At 47.0% G+C, this 16,342-nt stretch overlaps 1 protein-coding gene across 1 annotated transcript in view; it reads right to left on the bottom strand.

The window, feature by feature from the left end:
- LOC126088171 (SH2 domain-containing protein 3C) overlaps positions 1-16,342 on the bottom strand; it is a 1,167,763-nt gene that overhangs the window by 75,507 nt on the left and 1,075,914 nt on the right. Inside the window, exons 8-9 of the mRNA XM_049906294.1 lie at positions 14,274-14,594; positions 1,000-1,278 (exon numbers count right to left, since the gene is read on the bottom strand). Of these exons, the coding sequence (XP_049762251.1) occupies positions 1,000-1,278; positions 14,274-14,594 (600 nt within the window). The remainder of the gene's footprint in view (positions 1-999; positions 1,279-14,273; positions 14,595-16,342) is intronic.

A 16,342-nucleotide genomic window follows, 5' to 3' on the forward strand; every position in this document is an offset into this window, starting at 1 on the left:
TGCGTGTTGAAGGGCAAGGCAGTAGCAAGAAACTGTGAAATGAAGCTGTTGCGAAGCATGCTCAAATAACGCTCGCTGTTCACAGTTTATTCAAAGAAAAAGGGTCCAATAAGTCCGTGACTGGAAATTGCTGCCCACGCTGTAACCTCGGAGCATAATTTTGTCGTTCACGAAGCACTTGAGAGTTTTCAGTGGCCCAAAAGCGTACATTTTGTTTGTTAACCACACCGTCTAAATGAAAATGTGCCTCGTCTGAAAACCAAACGTTGTTGAGAGTTTTTTCCCTATCCTCCGCCCACTGAGCAAACAGTAGTCTGCTGCTTGTGTTCTTCAGTGAGCTGTGCACAGGTCATCTTGTATGGGTACATATGGAGGTCACTTTTAAGAATGCGTTGAACGGAGCGTCTGGATATTCCTAGTTGCACTGCTGCCTTTCTACACGATTTCCCGGGACTTCTCTGTACAGCAACGCGTACCGCTTCAATATTCTCCGGTGAACTAACGGGCTTCGGCCGAGGTCGCTTCGCTTCCAATACTGTTCCTTCCTGTACAAATTTATCGTACAACCTATGGATGGTCTTCTTGCAAGGAACCCATCGTGTGTTAAACTGTTGTCGAAAACGCCTCTGAGTCACAACAAGGCTTTTCGTTTCATGAAAAAGTAATACAATTGCCGATCGTTGCTGTGTCGTCAGTCTTCCATTGTCAGCGATTGCTGCTTACTAGTCTCCTAGCGGCAGTATCGTGAATTACACGTAATTTCGTAACTCATTTGTTTTTCCAAGCTCTGCTGGTACTGCTGCAGAGATCCCAGCGGGATATCTAATGTGCGTCGTTTCGTGCGCCACCCTCTAGGACACAGGTACTGGAATGAGCTGCAGAGAGAGGTTTGCAGAAGTGCGAAAAATTCACGATTATTAAGTTAGAAACTTAATGAAGGACAGGACACATAGAGGTCTGGCTCTGCAACCATCGATCAGGTGGAAGGAGCACACATACCGGCAATCCGTTGTCGAAGACGGGCGGGTGGTGGGCGTCGTGATTGGCCGCCGCTGTCGCGTGCTCCTTGGGCGGCAGCGACGGCACCCGGCTGGGCTTGGGCGGCGGCTGCTCGGGCAGGTCCGCGTCGGCCGCCCCCGCCGCCTCCGCGGCGCCGTCGCCCTCGTAGCCGAAGCGCCGCCTCTCCAGGCAGGGGCTGAGCGCCGGGTCGCTCGTCACGCGCACCATCTTGGCCACGGCGTGCCCGTGGCCCGCCCCCGGCGTCGACGACGGCGACACCTGCAGGACCACAAACAGCTGTACACCTATATCCGAGGGCCGCCGCCCCCAACCCCGCCAATTCCTTCCAGCGCACCAGAGTCCGCCGAGTTGCGCGCGCTAGGACACTCTGGTCGATGCACTTTACTTTCCCCTGAAGCTTCCTCTCTGACTGCGGGAGACATCTTCGGAGGCAAAGCAGCGAACTGCAATCAGAACTAGACGGAGCGCCGAATGGATAGGCAGTGTAGAGAGCAAGACCGTCGATATTTTTAAAACCATCGGGAATCCGATATATCAAAATTTTTAAAAAAATTGTCGTTATCAGCCCTCGATATATCGAAATAAGTATCCATGTACAGAAATATAGACGCAAACAACGTCTACATATCGGCCCATAAAAATATCGGCTGCACATTGTACTTATACTGCCAGTTTTAGAGCTGTATATTTAAGTATTGATTTGTTGTTGTGGTCTTCAGTCCTGAGACTGGTTTGATGTAGCTCTCCATGCTACTCTATCCTGTGCAAGCTTCTTCATCTCCCAGTACCTACTGCAACCTACATCCTTCTGAATCTGCTTAGTGTATTCATCTCTTGGTCTCCCCCTACGATTTTTACCCTCCACGCTGCCCTCCAATACTAAATTGATCATCCCCTGATGCCTCAGAACATGTGCTACCAACCGATCCCTTCTTCTGGTCAAGTTGTGCCACAAACTCCTCTTCTCCCCAATTCTATTCACTACCTCCGCATTAGTTATGTGATCTACCCATCTAATCTTCTGCATTCTTATGTAGCACCACATTTCGAAAGTTTCTATTCTCTTCTTGCCCAAACTATTTATCGTCCATGTTTCACTTCCATACATGGCTACACTCCATACAAATTCTTTCAGAAACGACTTCCTGACAATTAAATCTATACTCGATGTTAACAAATTTCTCTTCTTCAGAAACGCTTTCCTTGACGTTGCCAGTCTACATTTTATATCCTCTCTACTTCGACCATCATGAGTTATTTTGCTCCCCGAATAGCAAAACTCCTTTACTACTTTAAGCGTCTCATTTCCTAATCTAATTCCCTCAGCATGACCCGATTTAATTCGACTACATTCCATTATCCTCGTTATGCTTTTGTTGATGTTCATCTTATACCCTCCCTTTAAGACACTGTCCATTCCATTCAACTGCTCTTCCAAGTCCTTTGCTGTCTCTGACAGAATTACAATGTCATCGGCGAACCTCAAAGTTTTTATTTCTTGTCCATGGATTTTAATACCTACTCCGAACTTTACTTTTGTTTCTTTTACTGCTTGCTCAATATACAGATTGAATTGGGAAGAGGCTACAGCCCTGTCTCACTCCCTTCCCAACCACTGCTTCCCTTTCATGTCCCTCGACTCTTATAACTGCCATCTGGTTTCTGTACAAATTGTAAATAGCCTTTCGCTCCCTGTCACCTTCAGAATTTGAAAGAGAGTATTCCAGTCAACATTGTTAAAAGCTTTCTCTAACTCTACAAATGCTATAAACGCAGGTTTGTCTTTTCTTAATCTAGCTTCTAAGATAAGTCGTAGGGTCAGTATTCCGAAATTCTGTACGAGGGGCGTTTGAAAAGTCCGTGCAAAGTCTGAGAGATGGCACCACCGACCGTATCGAGGTAATTTTTAGTTGGTAGCATCTTTGGAAAGCCATATTGGTCTATTTCTTTGTCTTTCGCATTCGTGTGAATCAAGGAAGTCGAGCGATTGTCAAAAAACAGACGGAAAAGAATTTCATGTGGTGATTAAACATTGCTTTATGAAAGGCAAATCGCCTCAGGAGACTAAAGAGAAGCTTGATAAACATTACGGTGACTCTTCACCTTCGACCAGAACAGTTTAATAAGTGGTTTCAAAATTTTCGGAGTGGCCATATGGGCACAAGTGATGCTGAACGTTCTTGACGCCCTGTGGAGGTTACTCCAGAAATCATTGATAAAACACATGATATAGTGATGGTTGACAGAAGAGTTAAGGTGCGTGAGATTGCTAGTGCTGTGGGCATCTCGAATGAACGGATTCATAATATTTTGCATAAACATTTGGACATGAGAAAGCTATCCGCAACATGTATTCCGCGATTGCTCACGCTTAACCAAAAACGGAATCGTGTGAAGTGTTGCAAGGACGGTTTGGGACGGTTTGCAGCTGTTCAGGAACTATCCGCAGGACTTTAAGCGTCGTTTCCTCACTGTGGATGAAACTTGGATACATTACTGTATTCCTCAACAACAATCTAAACAATAGGTTACCAATGGAGAACCTGCACCAAAAAAGGCGAAGACCATTCCTTCGGCCGGAAAGGTTATGGCGACTGTCTTTTGGGATTCGCAAGGGATAATCCTCATCGACTATCTGGAAAAGGGTAAAACTATTACAGGAGCATGTTATTCATCGTTATTGGACTGTTTGAAAATCGAGCTGCAAGAAAAACGCCGGCGATTGGACCGCAAAGTCTAAAAGGAGACTATGTCGAAAAATAAAAAAAGGTTTACCCCAAACACGTAATTAGTTTTTATTTTTGCAAGGACTTTTCAAACGCCCCTCGTACATCAACAAACCGGCAGCTTGCCTCTCCTCCTTAGTGTGAGAAATGAAAGAAAAACGTATCACGTTCACGCTTGCTTGGGAGTAACCACTTTGCTAAGAATGGTAACTGCATGTAAGTGGCGCAATAGAAGGTGTCCGATGGGTCCTTTGTTCGGTTTCGTCACGTATCGGCCTATCAGATGTAGTGTCAAAATTGCGCGGAGAAACTAAACGTTGCAGTTTCTGTTGGTAGTGCCGAACGCCGATTACGTCGGCATTTCCTCTCACACGTCTCCACCCACTGCAAAGACCATCTTGTCATTTAGCTTTTTGTTCATTGTTTTCAGCAACTGTTTTTGAAGGATGCTGATGTGAAGAAATAGCACACTAGTCGCGTTACAAATTGTTTTCTTTTAAACGCAACTGGTGTACTATTTCTTCACATTGCAATCGGACTACTTCTTTGTGCCACGTATACTTGCTTCACACAGTCAAAGAGAAAGACTGGACGTGATAAAAGCTCAAGAAGTAGATAGACTCCTTCACAGAGCGAAAATAAAGTTATGTTGTACAATTTCAGATATTTACCGAAAATTGCGGAAAAAATACAGTACAAAATAAAAATATTAGCCCTTGATATTGCCATCTCGTTATTGATATTTCGGGAAAAAAATATCGCCTATCTATATCGATATTTTTTGGAAGAAATATCGATATTTTACTGCAGCCTTAGTTGAGGGCACCACAGTCCATCACGCAACGCCGGTTATGAGATTAACTCTGGTAATGCCAACATCTCGGCTGAAAATAGTCGATCGTTATTCTTACGGTGCAACGTTGACATATAAATTTTATGTAATTTAACACCTTATTTGTTTCTGTTAAAATTATTACAGTTCTCATAAATCTCAATAGCCTCTCTGTACATTGATATGACGCTCGTCCTTTTAGACGATACGACTCTCGTTTTTATATGACGCTCGTCTCACTGAATTTTATTTAACGATCACCCTCTTGGTAAACATGTCCCGAACGGCTGATTTGTCCATATGTCCCAAGCGACAATTCCTCCTGTGTTCAACCAGACGGGTGTTAACCCTCCTTTTTGCGGTACCAATATAAACCAGTCCACAACTACAAGGAATTTTACATACACCCGGTGTAGCCAAAGGATGCTGTGTTTCTTTTCTCGATCTTAAACATTCTTCTTATCTCCCTGGTGGGTCTGAAGAAAGTTTCCACACCATACTTGCTCTTCACTTTCCCAATGCGATCTGTAATCCCATTAATGAACGGCAGCAAAACTTTCCCTTGGGCGGCTGCTGCTTCTTGTTGATGCGGATTCTCTTCCTAGAGCGAAGTCCTCGATCTATGTCCTTGCCAGAACAACCATTCTTTCTGAATGTCGACCGTAGAAATTATTGTAAATACACTCCTGGAAATTGAAATAAGAACACCGTGAATTCATTGTCCCAGGAAGGGGAAACTTTATTGACACATTCCTGGGGTCAGATACATCACATGATCACACTGACAGAACCACAGGCACATAGACACAGGCAACAGAGCATGCACAATGTCGGCACTAGTACAGTGTATATCCACCTTTCGCAGCAATGCAGGCTGCTATTCTCCCATGGAGACGATCGTAGAGATGCTGGATGTAGTCCTGTGGAACGGCTTGCCATGCCATTTCCACCTGGCGCCTCAGTTGGACCAGCGTTCGTGCTGGACGTGCAGACCGCGTGAGACGACGCTTCATCCAGTCCCAAACATGCTCAATGGGGGACAGATCCGGAGATCTTGCTGGCCAGGGTAGTTGACTTACACCTTCTAGAGCACGTTGGGTGGCACGGGATACATGCGGACGTGCATTGTCCTGTTGGAACAGCAAGTTCCCTTGCCGGTCGAGGAATGGTAGAACGATGGGTTCGATGACGGTTTGGATGTACCGTGCACTATTCAGTGTCCCCTCGACGATCACCAGTGGTGTACGGCCAGTGTAGGAGATCGCTCCCCACACCATGATGCCGGGTGTTGGCCCTGTGTGCCTCGGTCGTATGCAGTCCTGATTGTGGCGCTCACCTGCACGGCGCCAAACACGCATACGACCATCATTGGCACCAAGGCAGAAGCGACTCTCATCGCTGAAGACGACACGTCTCCATTCGTCCCTCCATTCACGCCTGTCGCGACACCACTGGAGGCGGGCTGCACGATGTTGGGGCGTGAGCGGAAGACGGCCTAACGGTGTGCGGGACCGTAGCCCAGCTTCATGGAGACGCTTGCGAATGGTCCTCGCCGATACCCCAGGAGCAACAGTGTCCCTAATTTGCTGGGAAGTGGCGGTGCGGTCCCCTACGGCACTGCGTAGGATCCTACGGTCTTGGCGTGCATCCGTGCGTCGCTGCGGTCCGGTCCCAGGTCGACGGGCACATGCACCTTCCGCCGACCACTGGCGACAACATCGATGTACTGTGGAGACCTCACGCCCCACGTGTTGAGCAATTCGGCGGTACGTCCACCCGGCCTCCCGCATGCCCACTATACGCCCTCGCTCAAAGTCCGTCAACTGCACATACGGTTCACGTCCACGCTGTCGCGGCATGGTACCAGTGTTAAAGACTGCACGGCGGCGGTGCACAAATGCTGCGCAGCTAGCGCCATTCGACGGCCAACACCGCGGTTCCTGGTGTGTCCGCTGTGCCGTGCGTGTGATCATTGCTTGTACAGCCCTCTCGCAGTGTCCGGAGCAAGTATGGTGGGTCTGACACACCGGTGTCAATGTGTTCTTTTTTCCATTTCCAGGAGTGTATGTCGGTTCACAAAATTTTTACGCCTTGTCTACCAGGGTCTTAATCACACCTCTTTTGTGTCTGGGGTGGTGGTTAGAATCTTTATGAAGCTAACGGTCAGTATATACTCTGTGGCCCAACGTCCCGTCGCCTCGCTTGATAACAGACATTTCCAAAAAATTCAGATGGCCATTATCTCCAGACCCACCGGGAAAATAAAAGAATATTTAAGATCAGCAAAAGATATACTCCTTTAGCTACACCAGGTATATACAAAATTTCTCCTAGTTGTGGACTGGTTTATATTGGTTCCACGAAAAGAGTGTTAAGATCCGTCTGGCTGAGCAAGAAGAACTGCCGCCTGGGACACACGGATAAATCGGCAGTAGCGGAACATGTTTACCAAGAGGGTGATCATAAAATAAAAGTCAGTGAGGCGAACGTCAAATCGATAACATCGCACTACAATGCGCGCATGTAGAGATAGGCTATTGAGATTTATAAACACGGTAATAAATGTAACAGAAAAGAGGAAGGCGTTAACCTTGATAAAATTTAGATGTCGGAGTCGCACTGTAAGAATGGCAATCGATTACTTTCAGTCGAGAATGTTGGCATTACCACAGATAATTTCGTCGCCAACGTCACGTAATGTGCACAGTACTGCCTATATGTTCGGCGCTCCGTTGAGTTCTAGTTGCAGTTCGCCGCTTTAACCGTGAAGGTGTCGCCCGCAGGCGGAGAGGAAACGTTAGGGGAAAGTTTTATGCGTCGTCCACGTCTTGTCAGCCACGACACAGACACAAATTTGAATACAGCGAGCAGAGACGTCAGTGACCGGAGGAACAGTTCCTGATTTTGAGAAAAAAAGTATATAGGGCACGAAGGAGGTTTGAAAACTGATCTCCCCCTTCGGAGTCCAACAACGTGACCACATAACCACGACGCCGTTGCTGTTCAAATATTGCACATCTGGGGCTTGGATCGTTCGCCGTTTCTACTTTTCCTTCTTCTTTCGCAGTTCAGTGCAGCTTCTTCCTATTTTCACGCTAATCTGTGTTCAGTTTTTCACGGTCCATCCACTGAACGATCTTACCACAAAATCTAACGTGGGTGCGATGGGAGTTTCCCTTGCGAGAAACAGAACGATCAGGGATATTTCAAGTCTCCTAAAGCTGCCAAAGTAGAGGGTTGGTGGCGTGAATGTGGACTGGAAACGCGAAGCAGCAACCACAACTACACCAAGACCAGGCTGAACTCATTTACTGACGGACAGGGACCGTCGAGGATTGTGGCTGGGGGTTGTAAAAAATTGCACGAAATCAGCCGAAGGAATCACTGTTCCGAAAGGCTACCAACAGTCCAGTTAGCACAATGATTGTGCGTTGGTAGTTAACAACAATGTGGTACAAAGGTCCAGCAGCTCCTCATAAGCCAGTCAGTGTGAAGAGACGTGCAGGGTAGTTTAAACAGCTACGGCGCTGGACAGTGGACGACGGGAAACGATTAATTTCGAAAAATCCTGCTATACCCAGTGGCAATCCGATGGGAGGATTTGGGTTTAGTGAATACCTGGAGATAGTTACCTGCTGTACCCAGGGACAATCCGATGGGAGGGTTTGGGTTTGGTGAATAACTGGAGACAGTTGCCTGCTATACCCAGGGACAATCCGATGGGATGGTTTGGGTTTGGTGAATACCTGGAGAAAGTTACCTGCGATCATATGTAGTGCTGACCCTGATGTACCGAAGAGGTGGTGTTACGGTATGTGGGTGTTTTCCATGTGTAGGGCGTGATCCCTTTTTGCGCTTAAGACAACGCTAAATGCGGAAGGGTATGAAGACGTTTTGCAGCATTGCGCACTGCTTACAGTACAGGAACAGTTCAGAAACGATGACTGCCTGTATCAGCATGTCTCTGCATACTTTCGTAAAGCAGAATCTGTGAGGCAAAGCTTTGTGGACAATAACATTCCTGAAAGGAACTGTCCTGTTCAAAGTCCCGACCTCAGGTTAAGGGAATACCGGTGGGGTGGGTTAGATCCTCGATTAGTTCCAGACATCAACGTCCAACTTGACTACCTTCACTGGTTTCGGCTACTGAGGAAGACTGGGCCACCTTTGCTATCGCAAACCAACAACCTAACGTGAATTTTCGCTTTCTGCAAACTGCTGTGTTTTGTGGCTTTCAGCGATAGTACACACGCGCAGGGCATTTCTTTCCACAATACAAGGATTTAGTTTCGGAGATGTTTACGCCACGCCACATTCCACAAAATTTATCATTATTATTATTATTATTACTGGCATTGTGTATCACGGCTGGTAAGAATTTCTTGAAGGTTAAAATCAATTTTGTGAAAATTACGAATTTACTAACATTTACTGTAGGTCTGTTTAGGTTCTGAAGCTTATCGTATTAAATACCTGCACATACAGGATGAACCCCAAATACGCAAAATTTTGCAAGTTGTTAATGGTGTACAGCAACCAGCCACCAATTGGGTTCAGGTTACTTAACATATCATTAACGGTTTCGATTTTTTCACAATTCATCATCAGACGGTTTTTTTCATGCTTTCATCGAAACAAATTATACATTGGTTTCCTGTGATTTGCCCTAGGATAAAGAATAATTCACAATTATAAACTTGTAACCAAATAGGTGGGCCACATACTTGTGTTGGAATGCAACTTACATGAAATGCCTGGCGCGTTTGTTCTTACAGTTTTCTTGCAATGAAATAGATTCTCAAGGATGTTTGTATTTTCACAGTCACAAACGTTGCATTGCATTGTAAACTATTTTCGTTCAGTCACTAAACGAATTTTCAATGTGCAACCAGATGTTCTGATTCACAATACTCTGCCTCGTGATGACTGGGTGTTGTGTGACGTCCTTAGGTTAGTTAGGTTTAAGTAGTTCTAAGTTCTAGGGGACTGATGACCTCCGATGTTAAGTCCCATAGTGCTCAGAGCCATTCACAATATACGAAAACAAATACACACTTTACAAGGTAAATGAGTGCCAAAGATGCTGCAATCCAGTGATACAAAGATATTGCATTTTTTGGCAGAGGAAGCGTCAATTACTTTATTTTTGATTGGCAAAGTGTTTTGCATTAAATCTAGGGCATTAAATGCAGATAGAAACAATAAATACATGAGATTCAGTGAATTATAGCACTACAAAGGTGCATAAAATAACGACAGAGGTAAACCGTCAACAATTTATCTCATATAACAGCCACAGCCTCCAATCACGTCTTTATTTAACAAAATTGCATTTTACAGACGTTTTCTGAACGGTTAGGTATGAGGGCCCTTAGTCTCCATTGGCTCATTAGAGAGTAATTGCTTTTTGTTTGACTTCGTACTCCATTTATCTCTGTATCCGTATTGCACTAAAAATACCTGCATTACAGTTCAAATACCGAAGGTGTGCACAGTGCGTCTTGTTTGGAGACAAACCTTTTCGAGCCACTTATTGTAGTTGTCACTGACAACAGTAACACTGCCTCGCATTTGCTTTTCCAGCAGTTTAGCTGTACATTGACAGTATACACAACAATGTCGATAGGTTTACTGATGAAGAGTTGACCAATATGTACCCTGTGTGTCGCTTCACTTAATGCACTGAGAGAACGCGACTTTGATGCTTTGCTTAAATGCAGTGTCGCCAACCACATCACAGGACTTTTGCATGTGTCTGAGGGCATTACTATTTCTTCTGTATTGTACGCTTTGGTTATTTCACATCACAGAGTGTCTCAGTTTTCTAGATAACAATCCAAATAATACATAATTATATTATCACTCTACAACAAATCACCGGTGACCATGGGCCCATTATTTTAAAACTCTCGGAAAATATCCGTGAATAATCTCCGATATTTTGGCAGTGGGCTACGAGTTCACTTCGATAATGCACATTAACATTTCTGCGGTCACCAAATTTTAATTTTCGCATACGCATCCAACAACAGACACTTTTGCAGACGTACAGTAATCAACAAGTGCGTTAAGAAGATAGGTTACGTAACGTGTCATTACTTGTGTAGAATCGTGTCCACCCGCCGCGCTGGATTAGCCGAGCGGTCTGAGGCGCAGCAGTCATGGACTGTGCGGCTGGTCCCGGCGGAGGTTCGAGTCCTCCCTCGGGCATGGGTGTGTGTGTTTGTCCTTAGGATAATTTAGGTTAAGTAGTGTGTAATCTTAGGGACCGATGACCTTAGAAGTAAAGTCCCATAATATTTCACACACATTTGAACTTTTTTTTTGTGTCCACCATCAGCATATCTGAGAATGTCTAAAAAACAAATCAGTAACCAAACTAAAAAAAAAAAAAAAAAAAAAAAAGTACATCTCTGGAGATCTGTTAAATGAAAATATGCTGCGGGCAACGTTCAGTACTGTGTTGCATCTCCCACGCCCGGGTTCCCGGGTTCGATTCCCGGCGGGGTCAGGGATTTTCTCTGCCTCGTGATGGCTGGGTGTTGTGTGCTGTCCTTAGGTTAGTTAGGTTTAAGTAGTTCTAAGTTCTAGGGGACTTATGACCACAGCAGTTGAGTCCCATAGTGCTCAGAGCCACTGTGTTGCATCACCTCGTGCATTGTAACATGCTTCGATATTACTTCGTATGGTGTCGACAATGTTGTCGGGACATTCTGCATCTACATAGATACTCCGTAAGCCCCCGTACGGTGCGTGGCGGAGGGTACCCTGTACCACTAGTTGTTCCTTAGTCTTAGAGACGTCCCCGATCTGTTCGGCAATCTCTCGCACAGTTACACGCCGATCCGCAAGCAAAACTTCTTCGACTTTCGTCACAGTCTCGTCCGAAAGTGACGGACGCAACGCGGCCGGCGTATCGGGCACGTTTGTACGGCCGTCTGCGAGTCCCTACACCACTTACGCAAATTTTTTACGTCCATACTCTTTCCCCGTAAACATCGGTCAACTGGCGATGGATGTCAATAGGGGTTGACCTCTTAAACAACAGAATTCTAATCAGAAAACGGAATTCACACTTGTCGGGAGCGTCGATTTTCCCTTCCGTCGTTAACGGCTGCTGCGCCAAGAATGAGCGTCCCAAAGGAGTGGGGACTGGCAAGATTAGTGGTGTGGGAATCAAGGAACACGGCGCTGTTGTCAGATTTAAGCTAGCTCCCTCCGTCCCGACGGGAGTTCTTTGGAGACCTTACTTTGAGGACAACCAACACACAACGACACCAGACTGTGGGTCACCTCTCCCTACTGTTGTATACGACGTAGTACACAACACACACACGTTCTTCTGCCAGGGTGAGTCTTTGAAAGTACTGGAGCCAGAGTACTTCTCGTAGCGTACATTGAAGAGCCAAAGAAACTGGTACACCAGTCCCCACTAGCAAGCAGAAGTGCTGCAACACGTCGTGGCATGGACTCGGCTAAAGTCTTAAGTAGTGCTGGAGGGAACTGACACCATGAATTCTGCAGGGCTGTCCATAAATCCGTAAGAGTACGAGAGGGTGGACATCTCTTCTGAACAGGACGTTACAAGGCATCCCAGATATGCTCAATAATGTTCATGCCTGGGGAGTTTGGTGGCGAGCGGAAATGTTTAAAGTCAGAACTGTGTTACTGGAGCCACTCTGTAGCAATTATGGACTTATGGGGTGTCCCATTGTCCTGCAGGAATTGCACAAGTACGTTGGAATCCACAATGGACATGAATGGATGCAGGTGATCAGACTGGATGCTTACGTAAGTGTCACCTGTCAGAGTCCTATCTAGACACATCAGGGGTCCAATATCACTCCAACTGCACACGCTCCATACCATTACAGAACCTCCACGACTTGGACAGTCCCCTGCTGAAATGCAGGGTCCACGGATTTATGAGGTTGTGTCCAAACCATACACGTCCATCCGCTCGATCCAAATTGAAATGAGGTTTGTCCGAGAGGCGACATGTTTCCAGTCATCAACAGTCCAAAGTCTGTGTTGATGAGCCCAGGTGAAGTGTAAAGGTTTGTGTCGTGCAGTCATCTAGGGTCCACAAGTAGGTCTTCGCCTCTGAAAGCCCATGTCGATGATGTTTCCTCAAACGGTTTGCACTCTGGCATTTGTTGATGTCCCAGCACTGAAATCTACAGCAATTTGCAGCGGAGTTGCACTTCTGTCACTTTGAACGATTCTCTTCAGTAGTCATTGGTCCCGTTCTTTCAGGATCTTCTTCCGGCTGCAGCGATGTCGGAGATTTGATGTTTCACCGGATTCCTGACAATCACGGCACACTCGTCAAATGGTCGTACAGGAAAATCGCCACTTCATCACTACCTCGAAGATGCTGTGTTCTATCGCTAGTGCACCGACTATAACACCACGTTCAAACTCATTTAAAACTTGATAACCTGCCATTGTAGCAGCAGTGACCAATATAACAACTGCGCCATTTTTTTTTCTTTATTGTGATTTCATTCCCCTGCCCCATATGGGCAGGGTAGGGCTGTCAGCAGCACAAACCGCCGCTCTTCAGCCGAGTGACATGACAAGTAATACGAGAATATAATGTTACATATAACGCGATAAAAGTGGGGGACATAAAACAGAGTAAGGGGAGATAATGGAGCTAAAAATACATTGACATGGAGACGTTCATGGTGGGACACTTAAAAAGGTCGATATAAAGTTAAAAAACACAGTTAGCGATTCTTAAAACACAAAGAAGACACTGAAGGAACACGCACAGGTTAAAAGTCAGCCACAGTATTAAAAACACTCCAGAACAACACACTGTAAACCCACTTGGAGCACACACAATGAAGAATAAAACTGCCAGATGGGAGGATGGAAAAGGACGGGAGAGCAAGGTGCAGCAGGGGAGGGGGCAGGATGAAAAGAGGAGGGACGTCAGCGGGTACACCAAGAGGCAGGAGACTGGTGAGGCAGGAGATGAAGAGGGAAGACAAGGCAGGAGGGAGTGCAGAGACACTGAAGGGGAGCACAAGAGATGGAGGGGGAGTAGGAGGGGAAAGGAGGGGGAGGAGAAGGAGCCCTGAGGAGGAGGCAGGAGGAACATGGGGTTAGGGTTGGTAGGAAGGGTAGATGTAAGGGTGAAGCTCATCATCCGGGAGGGGTAGATGGTGGAAGTTGCGTTCAGAAAGGAGGCGGAAGGTGTGGAGATGGAGAAAGGGTGGGACACAACGGTAAAGGATTGGCAACAGGCTGTGGGTGGAGAGGAAGGGAGCCACCAGGGGGTAAGGGGGATCAATGCGGTGGACAATATATAGTGTGCGGGTGTGTTCAAGGAAAAGGAGAAGGTGGTGGAAGGGGATGAGGTCGTAGAGGATGCGAATGGGGGATGGAAGGCGGATGCGGAAGGCGGGGCAGAGCGCATGGCGTTCGAGGATTTGGAGGGATTTATAGAACCTGGGAGGGGCGGAAATCCAAGCCACGCTGCCATAACAGAGGATGGGGCGGATCGAGGATTTGTAGGTGTCAACTGCACCAGACACTTGTCTAATACAAGTGTTGGCGACCGCAACACCGTATTCTGCCTGTTTACATGTCTCTGTATTTGAATACTCGCCACAACTTGTCGACTGAGACAAAGATGTCGATCGCTCAGAAGAGGTTTGATAGTCGCGGGGCTGAGAGGTACAGACCTGGTGCTTGCCGGCGAGCCCGGCGGAGCGCGGCAGCGAGTGTGTGGAGAACTTGGCGGCGGGCGGCGGGTCGTGCCTGCCCAGCGTGCCCGTCTGGATGACGCCGTCTGCGCTGCTGGCGCGCTCGCCCCCTGCCGCCGGCTGCTGGTGGTTCTGCTGCTGCTGCTGCTGCTGGTGCTGCTGCTGGTGCTGGTGGTGCAGGTAGCCGCCGCCCTGGCCGCGCGACGCCTGCCGGCACAGCTGCCCCGCCGAGTCGGCCGGCGTCAGCGACTGGCTGCGCTGCTTCTTGCTGGGCAGCCGCGGCGGCGTGTCGCCGCGCCGCTGGAACGTCCCAACCGAACTGCTCTACCAACGTGCTCCCCACTATGCGGTAACTTAAAACTGCAGCGAAATGCAGGAAGATCTGCAGCGGATAGGCACTTGGTGCAGGGAGTGGCAACCGCCCTGAACGCAGACAAATGTAATGTATTGCGAATATATGGAAAGAAAGAACCTTTATTGCATGATTATATGATAGCGGAACAAACACTGGTAGCAGTTACTTCTGTAAAATATCTGGGAGTATGCGTACGGAACGATCTGAAGTGGTATGATCATACAAAATTAACTGTTGGTAAAGCGGGTGCCAGGTTGAGATTCATTGGGAGAGTCCTTAGAAAATGTAGTCCATCAACAAACGACGTGGCTTACAAAACACTCGTTCGACCTATACTTGAGTATTGCTCATTAGTGTGGGATCTGTACCAGGTTGGGTTCACAGAGGAGATAGAGAAGATCCAAAGAAGAGCGGTGCATTTCGTCACAGGGTTATTTGGTAACCGTGATAGCGTTACAGAGATGTTTAGCAAACTCGAGTGGCGGACTCTGCAAGAGAGGCGCTCTGCATCGCGGTGTAGCTTGCTGTTCAGGTTTCGAGAGGGTGCGTTTCTGGATGAGATATCGATTATATTGCTTCTACCTACTTATACCTCCCGAGGAGATCACGGATGTAAAATTAGAGGGATTCGAGCGCGCATGGAGGCTTTCCAGCAGTCGTTCTTCCCGCGAACCATACGCGATTGGAACAGGAAAGGGAGGTAATGACAGTGGCACGTAAAGTGCCCTCCGCCACTCACCCTTGGGTGGCTTGCGGAGTATAAATGTAGATGTAGATGTAGAACTTGACAAGTTGCTCCTGGCGGGTGTGGATAACGTGCAAGGGCTCCGAAACACCAAATAAGCTCTTCACTGTTTCTATAGTCCACATAAGCTCATCAAACAACTAATGAAACTAAGAAAATAATCAGAGCAAATATGTTTCATCGCCCAAGGTAGACTCCATTATCAACAACCAGCTCAAACACTCCCGAGCAAACCACTGGTCTCGCTGACCACAATTTCCAGCACATGCCTCCAGCCGATCTACTTCCCGCAACAGTTATTCCGATCCCAAAGTCGGGAAGGGATCACCAACTTCCAGTTACTCATAGACCGAGTAGCGTGCTCGGCACCATCAGTACACTATTCGAACCAGTAGTCCTCAAACGCATCCAGCAGCCCCTTGTGGCAGACAGCACCATCGAACTTGACCGGTTTGGGTTTCAGAAGATGCTGCCTGGAAAAAAGCAGGTACTCCAACTGGTGGAACATAGCTCCCATAATCTTAATGTTTCCAAAACCACAGCCGCTGCTTTCCTGGAATGTGACAAAGCCAACAGCAGCATATAGCAGGAACAGTTGACCTAAAATCTAATGACGCAAACATCTGTTCCAGACTGGTACGCCCACCTCATAGATAGTTACCTGCAAGGCTGAACTATAATGGTCACCATCGAGGAGTATAATGGTCACCATCGAAGGGAAAGAACTGAGTACGAAGATCCTCGCTGACAGAATTCCCCATGTGACTGTCCTCTCACTGACACTCTTCAGTTTCTATATTAGTGACTTACTCCAAGTAGACAACAACCTCCTTGGTCAGTTGGCCGATAATATGGCAGTGTCCACAAGCGGGAAGCAGCACATCCGCAATGCTTCCCACCAGCAACGACAGATGGACAATGGGTTCTTGGTGCAAATCTAATAAAATC

This window comes from Schistocerca cancellata, chromosome 6 (genome assembly GCF_023864275.1).
Source record: "Schistocerca cancellata isolate TAMUIC-IGC-003103 chromosome 6, iqSchCanc2.1, whole genome shotgun sequence".
NCBI classification, from domain to species: Eukaryota; Metazoa; Arthropoda; class Insecta; order Orthoptera; family Acrididae; genus Schistocerca; species Schistocerca cancellata.